This window comes from Mercenaria mercenaria, chromosome 4, assembly GCF_021730395.1.
Source record: "Mercenaria mercenaria strain notata chromosome 4, MADL_Memer_1, whole genome shotgun sequence".
Classification (NCBI taxonomy): domain Eukaryota; kingdom Metazoa; phylum Mollusca; class Bivalvia; order Venerida; family Veneridae; genus Mercenaria; species Mercenaria mercenaria.
Genome location: NC_069364.1, coordinates 39670767 through 39684341, shown reverse-complemented (window position 1 = coordinate 39684341; position 13575 = coordinate 39670767). Strand labels below are relative to the sequence as shown.

The 13575-nt window shown below is 33.5% G+C and overlaps 1 protein-coding gene across 1 annotated transcript in view; it reads left to right on the top strand.

Moving 5' to 3' along the window:
- The first annotated feature begins 209 nt into the window (after window positions 1–209).
- The window catches only part of LOC123551504 (F-box/WD repeat-containing protein 7-like), a 51146-nt gene continuing 37780 nt past the window's right edge, over window positions 210–13575 (top strand). Inside the window, exons 1-2 of the mRNA XM_053542139.1 lie at window positions 210–1072; window positions 12917–13087. Of these exons, the coding sequence (XP_053398114.1) occupies window positions 845–1072; window positions 12917–13087 (399 nt within the window). The 5' untranslated portion in view covers window positions 210–844. The remainder of the gene's footprint in view (window positions 1073–12916; window positions 13088–13575) is intronic.

Sequence of the window (13575 nt, the reverse complement as noted above, 5' to 3'; positions counted from 1 at the left end):
TTAGCAAGGTAAAGGGTAAAAAGTATTTACTCGTATAAAGGGAGATAAAAATGTATTACTTCAGACTGAAATAATCTACACTTGAACAAACACTACTGTATTTAGCAGGTAAGTGTATTAACTAAATGCATTCATTATTATCACCTCTTAAATACAATAAACATTGATTAAAGGCGGCGATACCGGGGTAAATCCGTCTGCTATACCAAACAGTCTGACCCCCTTATCTCACATGTACTGATTGGGTTTCAAAACTGACAGAAACTTTAATATTCTGTAATCTACTATTTAAATTTTTAATTCCGCTTAAATCTAGGTGACAAATAATTGATCTATGGGTATAATACAAAGTAAAATAATACGGATTAACTCTTAATCTCTATTTACAATGGATTTGACGGGATATATTGTTATCTGTGACCGATTGTGTACCGTTTAAAAAAAATTTGTACATGCATAATCATTAGATTAGAAATAGTATGAAAATATTATTGATGCATTTTGATTGATCAAATATAATGACAGTTTATTGAATTTACCACATTAGGTAGTGGGACACAAAAAAGGACAATCATGGAACAAAAAGTTATTTAACAAAATTGCATTTGGTATTGTTGACTTACAAAATTATGATATTGATTGTAAATTGAACGAATAGTGAAAATTTATATTTATTTAATAGAAGCGTAGAAACTATAAGTTTCATGTAACGGAGATAAGTGTTAATTGTTAGAAATAATTATGTAGTGGAATTACAGAAGATGAAAAATTGTGTTTTCCATGAGTGAAAGTAGTGTTATTTTGTACAAAAAAAGAAGAGTGGATATTTTTCTTTCAATTCAAGATGACAAGTGTTGAAGTACAGAGCACCCCCGATGCTGGACTTCCCAGCTTGTCACGAAAAGCAGGTCTTAAAAAAAGGATAAAGGGTTCGACTCCTCCGCCACCAATGAATGCTGATGATATTCCGTGGAGGGGACATGGGGGTCGCGCCCCTACTATGAGCAGTGTGGAATTTGATAGACAGCTTGATAAAATAGCGGTATGGCTGGAAGAATGGAGTCATGAACAGGTTTGAAACTTTTTCATTATGCTTATCCACAAGTCATTTTAAACTAAAGGTGAGGGGACTATGTTTGGAATTGAATTTCTTTGTCATATGATAAACTAAACTTGAATTTAGTGTTATATGATTTTAGAGTAACATGATAAACTGTATTTAAGTTTAGTATTACATGATAATTAAGTTATATAAGTATTACATGATCAACTTAACTAACGACTAAGTATGAACTGAAGCACATGTCATTAATTCTTGTTTCACTTAAAAGAAAGTCTCCTTTGACCAGTATATGATATATTTTCCTTTGCAAAAACAACAACATGGAAAAAAACTTGGCAGATAAAAAAACTTGGTACATATAAAGCACGGTGGCAGCATTTTAAGGTGTAGTTCATAAAATTATAGATTTTTGTACATCTATATGTTTTGAAGTTGTTAAAAGTGATAAATTGATAATATTCTGTGTGTAAACTTCTCTTTTATAAATTATGCATTGTTTCAATAACATTTATTTGTGCCCTAGTAACTCTGTATTATTTCTATCAATATACTGCTTGATTTATTAATGAAGGGTTCACTTTTGATGGCAACCCATTAAGAGCTTCAAAACAACTTGACTCTTTTAAGTTTTGTAAACACAAAATAATGCAATGTATTGTAAACAGGTAAACATTAAAAAGATAATTGTTAAAATATGAAAAGATAAAATTTAGTGTTCGTTTTATCGTTAGAATGATCAATATAGTCTTCCATTGAACAAACCTACACTTGATTGACATTTCGCTATTTTTATAATTCAATACATGATGCATCAATACCTTACAATGGCCAATTCAATTACTAGTTGATTAAATGGATGTCTTAAGTTTTGCAATAAATGTGATAAAAAAAGTTAAAAGGTTCTTTATTTCTGAAAGACGTTCTCCCTGGTTTTTCACATAGAGTGAACTTGTTTTGGCGTTAAGGCGGCAGATATGATTGCACTTTGACAGTTGAAGTGGTTTTGATTTATTAAAAAGCCGACATCAATATATTGACATATATAATTGCCTCGGAAAAAAAGTGTTTGTATTCGTAATACAGTAAATAAGAGTTGGTGGATCGAAAAAAGGATTGCATGAACAAAAGTGTATAGTTGAAAGGTTCAGTAGACGAACAATATCTGATTGTCATTCTGAATTATGAAGACAGACTTGGTTATTTATTATTTATATTACTATTATATTCCCTTAATAACACCTCTGGGGTATTACATTAAACAGAAGCTGGGGGTTTGGAGGGAGGGGGTGGTGTTGGGGGTTTATGGTAGTATATACAAATGTTTTAGTAAATTAACATTTTTTGAATATGGGGGCAGGGTGTATTAATTTATTGAGTTGGGATGTTAATTAGAGAATATACGGGTTTATCACATAAATTGATTCTGCTATTGAGATCATTTAGGTCAATTAACTCTGCATTCTATGAACTGGAATCTGATTGTCATTCTGAATTATGAAGACAAACATGGTTATTTATATTACTATTATATTCCCTTAATAACACCTCTGGGGTATTACATTATGCAAAAGCTGGGGGTTTGGAGGGAGGGGGTGGTGTTGGGGGTTTATGGTAGTATATACAAATGTTTTAGTAAATTAACATTTTTTGAATATGGGGGCAGGGTGTATTAATTTATTGAGTTGGGATGTTAATTAGAGAATATACGGGTTTATCACATAAATTGATTCTGCTATTGAGATCATTTAGGTCAATTAACTCTGCATTCTATGAACTGGAATCTGATTGTCATTCTGAATTATGAAGACAAACATGGTTATTTATATTACTATTATACTCCCTTAATAACACCTCTGGGGTATTACATTATGCAAAAGCTGGGGGTTTGGAGGCAGGGGATGGTGTTTGGGGCTTGTGGTAGTATATACAAATTTTTTAGTAAATTAACCTTTTTTGAATATGGGGACAGGGGTGCATTTAATGAGTGGGGGTGTTAATTAGAGAATATATGGGTTTATCACATAAATTGATTCTGTTACTGAGAGGTCATTTAGGTCAATTAACTCTGCATTCTATGAACTGGAATCTTTATGGGAATGTATTGTTGTAACTGAGAATGGGCTTGAACCTTGGTAATAAGCCAGCCACACCTAATCCACTTTAACAATACTTCTCATATAATTATGTTATAACTTTATTTATATTGTTACACAAACATTTACTTATTACAGTACCATTGTACCATTCAAAAACATGAAGAATTTTATATTATGTTGTGTGGAGCTTACCTGCAAACATGAAACTATTATTGTAAAGATCAAGGAAAATCGTTTAACGCCTCTTTACTTAACCATAGCATGGTAATGGTGGGCAAACAATTCAGATTACCCTTAAAATGAATACTTATTGATCATTTAACAATAATTTCCTGGCGCTCTATTCACTAAAGATAAACTTTCTTTGAATACAGATCAAATAATTTCACATTAGTCTTTTTTAATCTGCGGTGTTATTGTTATAGATTTTGAATAGTTGAAAAATAAAGATCTAAATTCTTTAAGTGTTATATCACCCACTGTAATAAAATGCTAACAAAACTAAGGTTAGCTCCCTTTTATATATAGAGGCCAAGTTTGAATATATACATAGAAAGATGTAATATGTTTTTCTTTTTATTCAACATTTATTTGGTTCCATGTGGTTCTGGGACAACTTTTATATGAAATCAAATCTGTCAAAAGATCCTTTGGAAGCATTGAATGCAAACATGCAGAATAATAGCAGACTCGGTTTGATCGAGTCTGTTCATGAGATGTAATGAAATGTGCAACACCTCTCACGCCCCCTAGTAGCACTGGCTTAAGCGGAAATCTATTACACATTTATTGAATGGACTCCATGATCCCAAAGGACCAGAAAACACTGAAGAAAAAAAGTGGGAACCGTTGTCATATCCTTACATGATCCTAAGAAGCAACTAATAGGGTCTTAACATTTAACATTGCTGTATCTCTGTGATTCCAGCACACATAAAAGCTTTTACCACATGTTTGACATATACTAAGCAGGAATGAAATTAAGCAAGAATATAATTCTGGAATTACCCTAGCGTAATATTTAAGCTTCGATGTTGACGTGGTCGTAAATCCCTGCTCCGTAGCTATTCAACTTCTTTTGTGTGTATGCAACCCATGATTACAATAGGTAACAGTTAACGGCCACGTGCCACACTTCAGCCCGCAAAACCACAGGTATTTCATATAGAATTTTATATAAAATAGACTCTATTTTGATGGGCGTCACTGTTCATAGTCAGGATTTTCATGCTTTTTCAGTGACAATTCAAGATTAAAAGGTAGGATGGGAGCAGGGCTTTAAGTATAGGAGACATTGTTCAAAGTGACAAGGTCTAGAAAAAGGAACAAAGTATTTTTGATGTTTCACCAGTAAAATCCAACATTTTATTATATTATTCAACTTGTTTAATAACTTCAGTATTAGAAGACACTCCTGTCATATCCTCTTTTGATTCCATACCTTGTATTTCATTTTGCTGTAAATGAGAGTCTTATGTTTGTGAGCAGTAAACCCAAATCAACAAGAAAAATCGAGCATAATTCGGAAAACAATTAAATCATATAATTATGAATAAGAATGTTGAAGTAAACATGATAGCAAACAGATATGATATGATACTAGGAAAAATGTCCTACATGTATCAGGTACTGTATTACAATATAGGGCAATACGTCATTTTTCCCCCTAAATTGTTAGATACTAATGACTTTGGGATTGGCTGTGGGCTTCAGCTGAAGTAATTCAGTGTTTCTACAGATTTAAATTTCAAACTACAAGTCATGATTACCGTAAGCTTTACCTGTAGTTTCATTTAGCTTGATTGTATTTCAGCCTTATAAAGTTTAAAGCGGCATACCTCCAGATCGTTCGACAACAGAAAAAATTTTTTTTTTAGATATCTTGAAATAAATGCTTAAGAAGGCTTTATAACTTAATTACTGACAAACTTTATGTTACGGAAACACATGAGAATTTGCTGATTTTACTACTTTTTACGATGAAAATCAAAAAGTGTTTGTCTCACTTTTACTCCATGTAAACTGTCTCGATTATAAATATCTATATTTTGAAGTCATTATTCACTACTTCAGCTATAGCGCTATTGGTTACGACGACGGGGAAAATGTCTTTATTGCTGCGGCAGTCCGGGGTTCGATTCCCGACGCGGTCATATTTTTTTCTTGATTTGGAACTTTTAAAATATTTTAGACTGAAACAAAAATTCATATTCTAATGTTCATAATAAGACCAAACTTCAATTTGAAAGAAAGATTATTTTTTAGCCAAATTTTGAGGTATGCTGCTTTAAAATGGCAGGTAAATGTTTCTTTTACATTTCTATATTATTTTGAATACATGTTTAAGTATCGAATTCCCAGTCGGTTTAAAATACTTCAAAAGATTACAAAAATTCAATGTTTCAAGCCAACCATACAGAACATTGTATGTCAGTTTTAGTAATTTAAATGGCATACATGAAATCCAAAACCCTAAAATAGAGTGTTAAATTTTAAATGAATAAGACTAATTATTTTGTACTTATTCCATTTATTAAAAGACACTGTAATGAAGATGTAGTGCTATTATGTTTTAATCTCCGGTATTTCAGGAAACTGTATACTTAAGACCACCTCTAAATAAAGACTACAACTCTATATTATGTAACATATTTTAAAGTGTCACCGTTCCTGTATCTTTTTGTTCACAAGGGTGCCTTATTGTTACTGCAAAATCATTTAATTCCATGGGCATCAAATTTCATGGTTTTAGCCAAATGGTTATTTAATGGGGATATAAATTTCTGACGGAGTGGTTATAGTTAAAGACTTCAAATCACTAGCCCCAGTCCTCACTCCACATTGTTGGTTCAAACCTCCCTAAGGGTGTATAAGAATTTGATTATATAAGGAAGCCATGCAGCCTGTTTATAGAAGGCTAGTTGTTCTACCCAGGTGCTTGCCTGTGATGAATTAATGCCTGCAGGGGCACCCCAGGGGTCTTCTACAACCATGAAGAGCTGAAAATCACCATATGACCTACCGTTGTGTCGGTGGGACATTAAACCCAACAAATTGTTAATGATTCTGTTAGAATGGAACTGCCCCTAAATTCCTTGCAGATCAGTAAGTTACTATTGTTGAGTATATATATTTTATGAAAATTATGGCTCAATAATGGTTCAGTCATTGTTGTAACAATTAATATATTCATTGATTGTGTCAGCTGCCAGATTTTGCAGGGGTGACATCCCCAGCAGTGAAACTGCCCCTGCAGACAATGATTGTGTGTGATATTTTAGAACCTCCACTATCTTGAACACCTCCCTGAGTTTCTTTTTTATACTTCTGCTGCCTAAGGATGGCAATTACAGTGTTTCAGCTAATTCTGTCCATCATTTCCTGTACTTCAGGTACAGTCTAAACTGCCTTAATGGTCACCTTGAGTCAGCGGTCACCTGACATCAACAACTTGCAATGTCATGTCTGATTATGTTTCTTGATATATATACCTCTTTTTGGATTTCTGCATTATGTGCCTAATAGTAATCACCAACATAAAGTGGTCATGCACATTTTACTTGGAATTTCATTTAGAATTATATTTTTTTGACTTAATCCCCCAACTCCAACCTTTTTGAACTTTACAGTATTAAAATTACATAAACATGTACTTTGTGTCGTCAACTCCTGCAGTTATTTGATATTTCTATCAAATTCAAGAGACATTAATTTTGTCGTCATGCATACAATGTTGACATCTTTCTTATTTAATATTTACACCTATCTTATTTCATAATTTATATAACACTGATGGAATCTACGGTCTATCACCCATGAGTACTTTTTAGTTTGACTATACAAAGTACATGGAGAACTATCCTACATTATGTAACCCTTGCGTCTGCATCCACAGCTAGGTTAAAGGTTTGATGCACTTTCACTTTATCTCTGTTATTAGTCAACGGATTTGCTTCACACATATAATAACACTAACATCATATGTGGCATGACTCTGGCACCAAAATTTTATGAAGTATGTTTTTTATATAGTTAAAAATCCTGGTTAACGTTTTAATGCACTTTCACTCTGTCTCTGTTATTACTTTAATAATGGATTTGACTCATTGACATGCAGTGTCCCACATCATCATCCACAATGGTCCTTAGTTTTATTTCCAAGCATTAAAATAGTTGAGCGTGCTTACTTTCTGATAGCTCGAGTTCATTCTTGTGCTAAAATAAACAGAAAAAGATAAGTGTAAACTGATAAATAAATAAAAAAAGGATCAGAAACTGTTAGGTGATCATTTTGTGGCATTGTGTTTATGTAGAACATGAATATAGCTGTCAAAGCTATACAATTAGAGTAATATTTCTTTCCATATACGGGGGACGTGTTCCTCTGAAAGACTAGAAGATGTTTGAAAATGTGAATAGATGTTTCCATTTTTGCTTTATTCCACGTAGTTTGCTGTTTTCGGTAGCTTTATCAATTTTCTAACTGGCAATTGACCCCACTCTCCTCTCATCTGTATATATTGACAGAGGCTTGAAAACATGACTTCCACTCCTCATCTGTGTCAGATGCAAAAAAATGTTCATGTAAAAAATAATATTACATTGTATATAACTAAGATTTAAAACAGGGAACTTCAACACTATCATTTTTATAAGGCTCGTTGATCATGTTCATGTTCCAAAGGCTAAGGCTGAATGATGCTAGTATATGACCATTCCATGCATCTGTATGCATCACAGGTCAGACACATTTTTTCTGTATCAAACGGGCGTATGCCTAAAAGATTGAAATAACTGCGGACAAAGTGGCTGTCCGACTATGAAACATGGGTGCTTTACAAATAGCATGCTATTATTTAAGAACTTAGGGAAGCTTCTGGAATTGGAGCATCTTCTGTATCTTGTACTATCTTCCCTGGTGACTTACATTACTAACAATCTTCTGGAGGAGTCACCCATATAGGTTACAGTTGGCGACTATAAATTAATTAATTACAATATAAACTAGAATTGCGTCTAAATGATACAAATGTACCCTCATCCTTTATTGTCATATTCAGATAAGGTTGTTCATCTGAGTAACTTTGAATCTATTCCTTCAAAAAGTGTATAAGGGAGTTGAATACAGCAAATTTCTTCACTATGGCCCATTTTGTGAAATTGAGAAAGGGCCATAAATCTAGAGAAAAAAAATAGCCTCAGAAAACAGTCCATTTTTTATGGCCATCTTCACATCAAGGTCTTTTATCCATAAAACTTTCAAGTATATCCTATCAATAGTGTTTGAGGAATTGAATGCACAAGATTTTTCTCTATATTCTATATAACAAAGCTATCAAAGGGCCATAACTGTGGTAAAATAGTCAGAGCAAAAGTTCCTTCCTTAGTGGTCATCCGCACATCAAGCTTGTTCGTCTGTAAAAGTTAGAAGGGATTTGACATACAAGATTCGGAACTTACATACGCTTCATGCCCCACACATGTTGGGGCATAAAAATTTGATACCTAACATATATAAGAGGGATGAGCTAAAAGTAATGTAATTGGAGCCATAAAAATATGTATAATGAAAAGAAAACAATTAACACGTCATTATAATTTCATTTGTCTTTGGTTGTTTTTTTAATGTTTATTAAAGAAACACTTTTTTTGCATGCTGCAATATGTCGTCAGGGGTGAACTTTGAAGTTATATATGTTTAAAATGAAACAACCCTAGAATATAGTATTTATTCATGTAACTAACTAAAGGCTTGACAGATTTAAATAATTTTTGGTACACAGGTGTAACATTATAAAATACAGGCAAGTCCGACCTTGAGGTCAGTAGGTCAAAGGTCAAGGTAACAATGACCAGGAACAGTTATACGGTTTCCGGATGATAACTTGAGAATGCTTGAGCCTAGAACCATACATTTTGGTACACTGGTGTAACAATTATTCATAAAATACAGGTCACTTTTGACTTAGAGGTCAGTAGGTCAAGGCTCGGACTTAGGAACATGAAAGATGATTTTGAGGTCAGTAGGTCAAAGATCAAGGTCACAGTGACCCGCAACAGTAAAACTATTTCCGGATGATAACTTGAGAATGCTTGGGCCTAGGATCATGAAAGTTGATAGGAAGGTTGGCTATGACCAGTAGATGACAACTATTGATTTTGAGGTCAGTAGGTCAAGGGTCAAGGCCACAGTGACCCAGAACAGTTAAATCATTTCTGGATGATAACTGACATACGCTTGGGTCTACGATCACTAAACTTGATAGGGAGTCAATCATGCCTAGCAGATTATTATAAACCCCTATTGATTTTGAGGTTCAACTGTGACAAGGCTGTATTGTGGGGGTATAATTTGTCACTGCTGTGACAGCTCTAGTTGAATTTAGTTTATATCTTGATCTAATTTCTATAATACAATGATAAATAAATGCAGATGGATGAAGTGCTAGCACTTCTGGGTTTTCAGAGGAATAAGTTTATAAATGAGCCGCACCATGAAAAAAACAACATGCATTTGCGACCAGCATGGATCCATGCTGTTAGCTAACGATTTCTCTAATTGCAACAGGGTTTGAAAGCGAACAGACTGGATCCTGACCAGACTGTGCGGATGTGCAAGCTGGTCTGGATCCATGCTGGTTGCCAATGCATTATGTTCTCATAGTGCGGCTTAAATTCTTTTTCAAGATGGTACTAAATGCACTTACTTTTTAAGTCACAACATGGAATACAGAGTAATAAACTTTTAAACATAGGGGTTAGTTCAATCGAAAGCTTTTAAGGTCTTAGAACAGTGGAGTTATATTGAGAGTGATTTACAAATTAAATAGTATTATCTACTTACATATGAAAATCAATTTTAACCTGGTGTAGATAACCCTAATGCTGGGACAACGTAGAAACTGAAATATTTAAAAAGTGAATGGAAACTGTGTTTTTATCTTTGTATTAAGCTAATGTGTATTTGAGAAGTTAAATTAGCCGTAATATTTGAAGAGCCTTATCTATTTGAACATTTACATTTTAAAATATTAATAAATCATGTAGTGATGAAGTGCCTTTTTTCCAAAGAAGTGCACATGTCAGAACATGGGTGGAGTTCATAATAAAGTCATGATGTGCGTCCAAATGTTAGGAGGGTAAAGGATGGGTAGTCTTAATTTTAACTTAAAAGTCTTTTCCTTTGGTGCAGGGAAAGGGAAAGTAATAAAAAAAGAGCAAATTAAATGCCATAATTATGGTCATGGTCAAGGTTACAGTTACTAAATTTTTTTCACTGTCTAGGATCATCAAAAAGGACAGTAAAGTGAATTCAGGTTTATAACTTTAGTCAGGATTGACATACTATCACCAGACTTGGTGTATAGCAAACTTATGTGAAGAACTAACTTTGTGTTTTATTTTGAGTGGCAGCGTTACTAAAAAATGAAAAATTATTACTGCTCTGAGTAAGTCTAATTAGAAATGAAGATAATTTGCACTGGAACTGGGTATGTAGGTTGCTTAATAGAATAATTATGGGATTGTCTCTGTGACCACAAGGGTCAAGCTCACTGTTACCAAAACTAAACATCTCTTGTCTTGTATTAGCTCAGTTGGGTTTAGTATTTGCTCTATCTGTTTCATATGATTTGTACAAGTGATCTAATATTGTGTCCAATATTTTATAACAATATTTCTTATTGCTAAGTACTCAGTCAGTTGCAGAGAATGTCTGTAATGGTTCAGACAGTCTTGGGTGACTGCCTGGTTATTCAATAGGGAGAGTGCAGATCTAAGAATCACGGGGCCCTGCTTTTACTGGCCGCCATTGCATAACTGATGCACTGCTGAAAAATAGAGGTAAACTCGAAACAAACAAACAACCATCAGACAAGCTGGCTGCCATTATTCAGTTGAAGTCCTTTTGTAAGAAAGTCAAACTACCAAAAAAAAATTCCCAAACAAACAAACTTTTATAGTTCTATTTTGATGTCACATCAAAACATCATTTACAGAACATTCAAATTAAATTGATAAAGGTGCATTAAATGTCTTCATTAATATTTAAGGAGAAAGAGAGAGAAAGAATGACTTGGCAAGCCATTAGAATAGGGCCATTCATCCCACTGCCTCTTCAAATGGGCGTTTCTATGATAGGTTAGGAACACATTCACCTTTGCACACTTCAGGAAAACTTAAATGCTTTAAGTCAAACAGAATTATTTAATTAACCTAACTCTTCCATAATGCCATTCTGTTTGACTATTGAAGAAAAAAAGGAATAAAAAAAAATGATATTAAGAGATTTCGGAATAGATTTTATTTAATCTATCGTATTTAATTTATGGCATAAGGACAACCATTATTGATTTAAAGGTATAATTCAAAAGTGCAAACATGCATATCTAGATGATTTATTGGATTGTTGAAAGCTCTAATACGTTTGAAGAGCTGTTTCTAGAATGCTATGTAAACATTTTTTAAAAAATGCAGTGTCATTAATGATTTTGAAGTAAAATATTGTTTATCACTTTTTAGATACAGTGCAACTTTGAGTTGTAAGCTGTGGGCCAATATTCATCTACATTTTGGACTTAAAATTTATACTGATACATTTTTGGTCGATTGTGAAGCAAGTTCTACAACTTATATTAATCACTCTTGACACCTCAGTCCTGATGGAATCCATCGCCATGAGGGTATGAGAGAAGAGGCTGGTTTCCCTTTTAATGCTGAGCACCAAACAAGGGAGCTACTGGTACCATTTTTCATGTCTTTGGTATGGAGATCGAACCTACTACCTCCTGCACTTGAGACTTATACTTAAGAGCTGAGAATATTCAGTTTGCTAGAACTTTGTTTTTAGCAAGCACATACTAAGAACATTTCATTGAGATATCTGTAGTTGTCTAATGATCATTCTAATGATCATTCATTGATGAAAACGAGTCCAGGTAATATAAGTGATGCCAAATATATAATATCTTGATTTATATGCCAGACTGATTGAGTTACAGAATGACACAGCAAAGATCTGAAATTTAATTGCTGAGGTGCAGCTGTATTGCAAGATGATTGTAACAGAGTGGATCAAAGGCATTTTATCTATTTATCTGAAAAGTACTGCTCCAAAATTGATTCATTTTAGCACCTACCATTCACTTATTAAAACTTTCAATGCATCCAGGGGGCCGGCCCATGGCAAAGTGGTTAAGGATGTTGACTTTGAATCTCTTGCCACTGCTGCAGTTTATAATATACTCTCTAATCTGAGTAAGTTGTACTGTGCTCACTCACGTGGCCTTGCAGAAGATTGTTGGATCAACTAAGTGCCCCTTCATGGGATAAATCGTACACCAAACATTTAAAGTTCCACAAGGCTTTCAATTTCATGTTTAAAATACATAAATCAGCTGTCAATTTAGATCTTGTGCATAATTTGCAGGGTCAGTATTGCACATGAACTGATACATTTACAGACATAAAGGGAGGTAATCATAAACAGTGGATTAAAAAATATTTTCCAATAAGATAATATTCAAACCTTTTGCAAATATTTGAGAAGACAGTAAAATTGTAAATAAGATTTAAGAAGAAATAAACATATTTTGTCTTATAGCAAAAAAATAGCTAGGCCTCCTTATAAACAAAAGTGTTGTAATTGGCCTTTAACACTTTTGCTCACAGTCACAGCTTTTATGTGAATTGCTTTTCCTGGCAGATTGCAGAATGTTAAAACTTGCTTTTATTGTAAAATTATTTTCATTTATTTCAGAGATGTCAGATTGTGGAGGGTATATTACGTCGCAGTAACTATAACCAGTTTCAGTTCTTGAACACATCGTTACAACCGATCCTGCACAGAGATTTCATGTACACAGCACGCACGCAGTTTCCAGCGATAGAATTCCAGCCTGTTAGCACACACACAAGTAGAAAATTAAAGGTAGGTGGAAAAAAGCAAAACGTTAGAATAAAAGGCAGAAAATTAAGAATTGTTCTAATCAAGTTGTTAAAAAATATAAAGAATTTATACGTCAACTGGTTTTCCATTTCATGTGTTTGTTGATAGTTGTCAAAGGGGTCAGGTCTGCATATTTAGACTCACATACTTGGAATCTAATTTGAAATTATGAATGTTTTTCACAGTTGATTTTCATTATGTTCTTGAGAATCAGTGGCTACCTCTGCCATTGAATTAGTCCTGCTTAAAGGGAAATGCAACTATGTATGCTTAGCCAAGGTCCTTTAAAATTATTTTAGAAAATGAAAGAATCTTCAAAGTCAACTTACAAATGCAAAAGTTATGAGCATTCACAATTAAAAAGGTAGCTGTTTCTTGTTAACATAAAACAAAATGGCAGATTCAATTTAGTTTTAGATATTGATTCAAACTGTATTTCCATTATTCTATAAAATAATTTCTCTACTTTG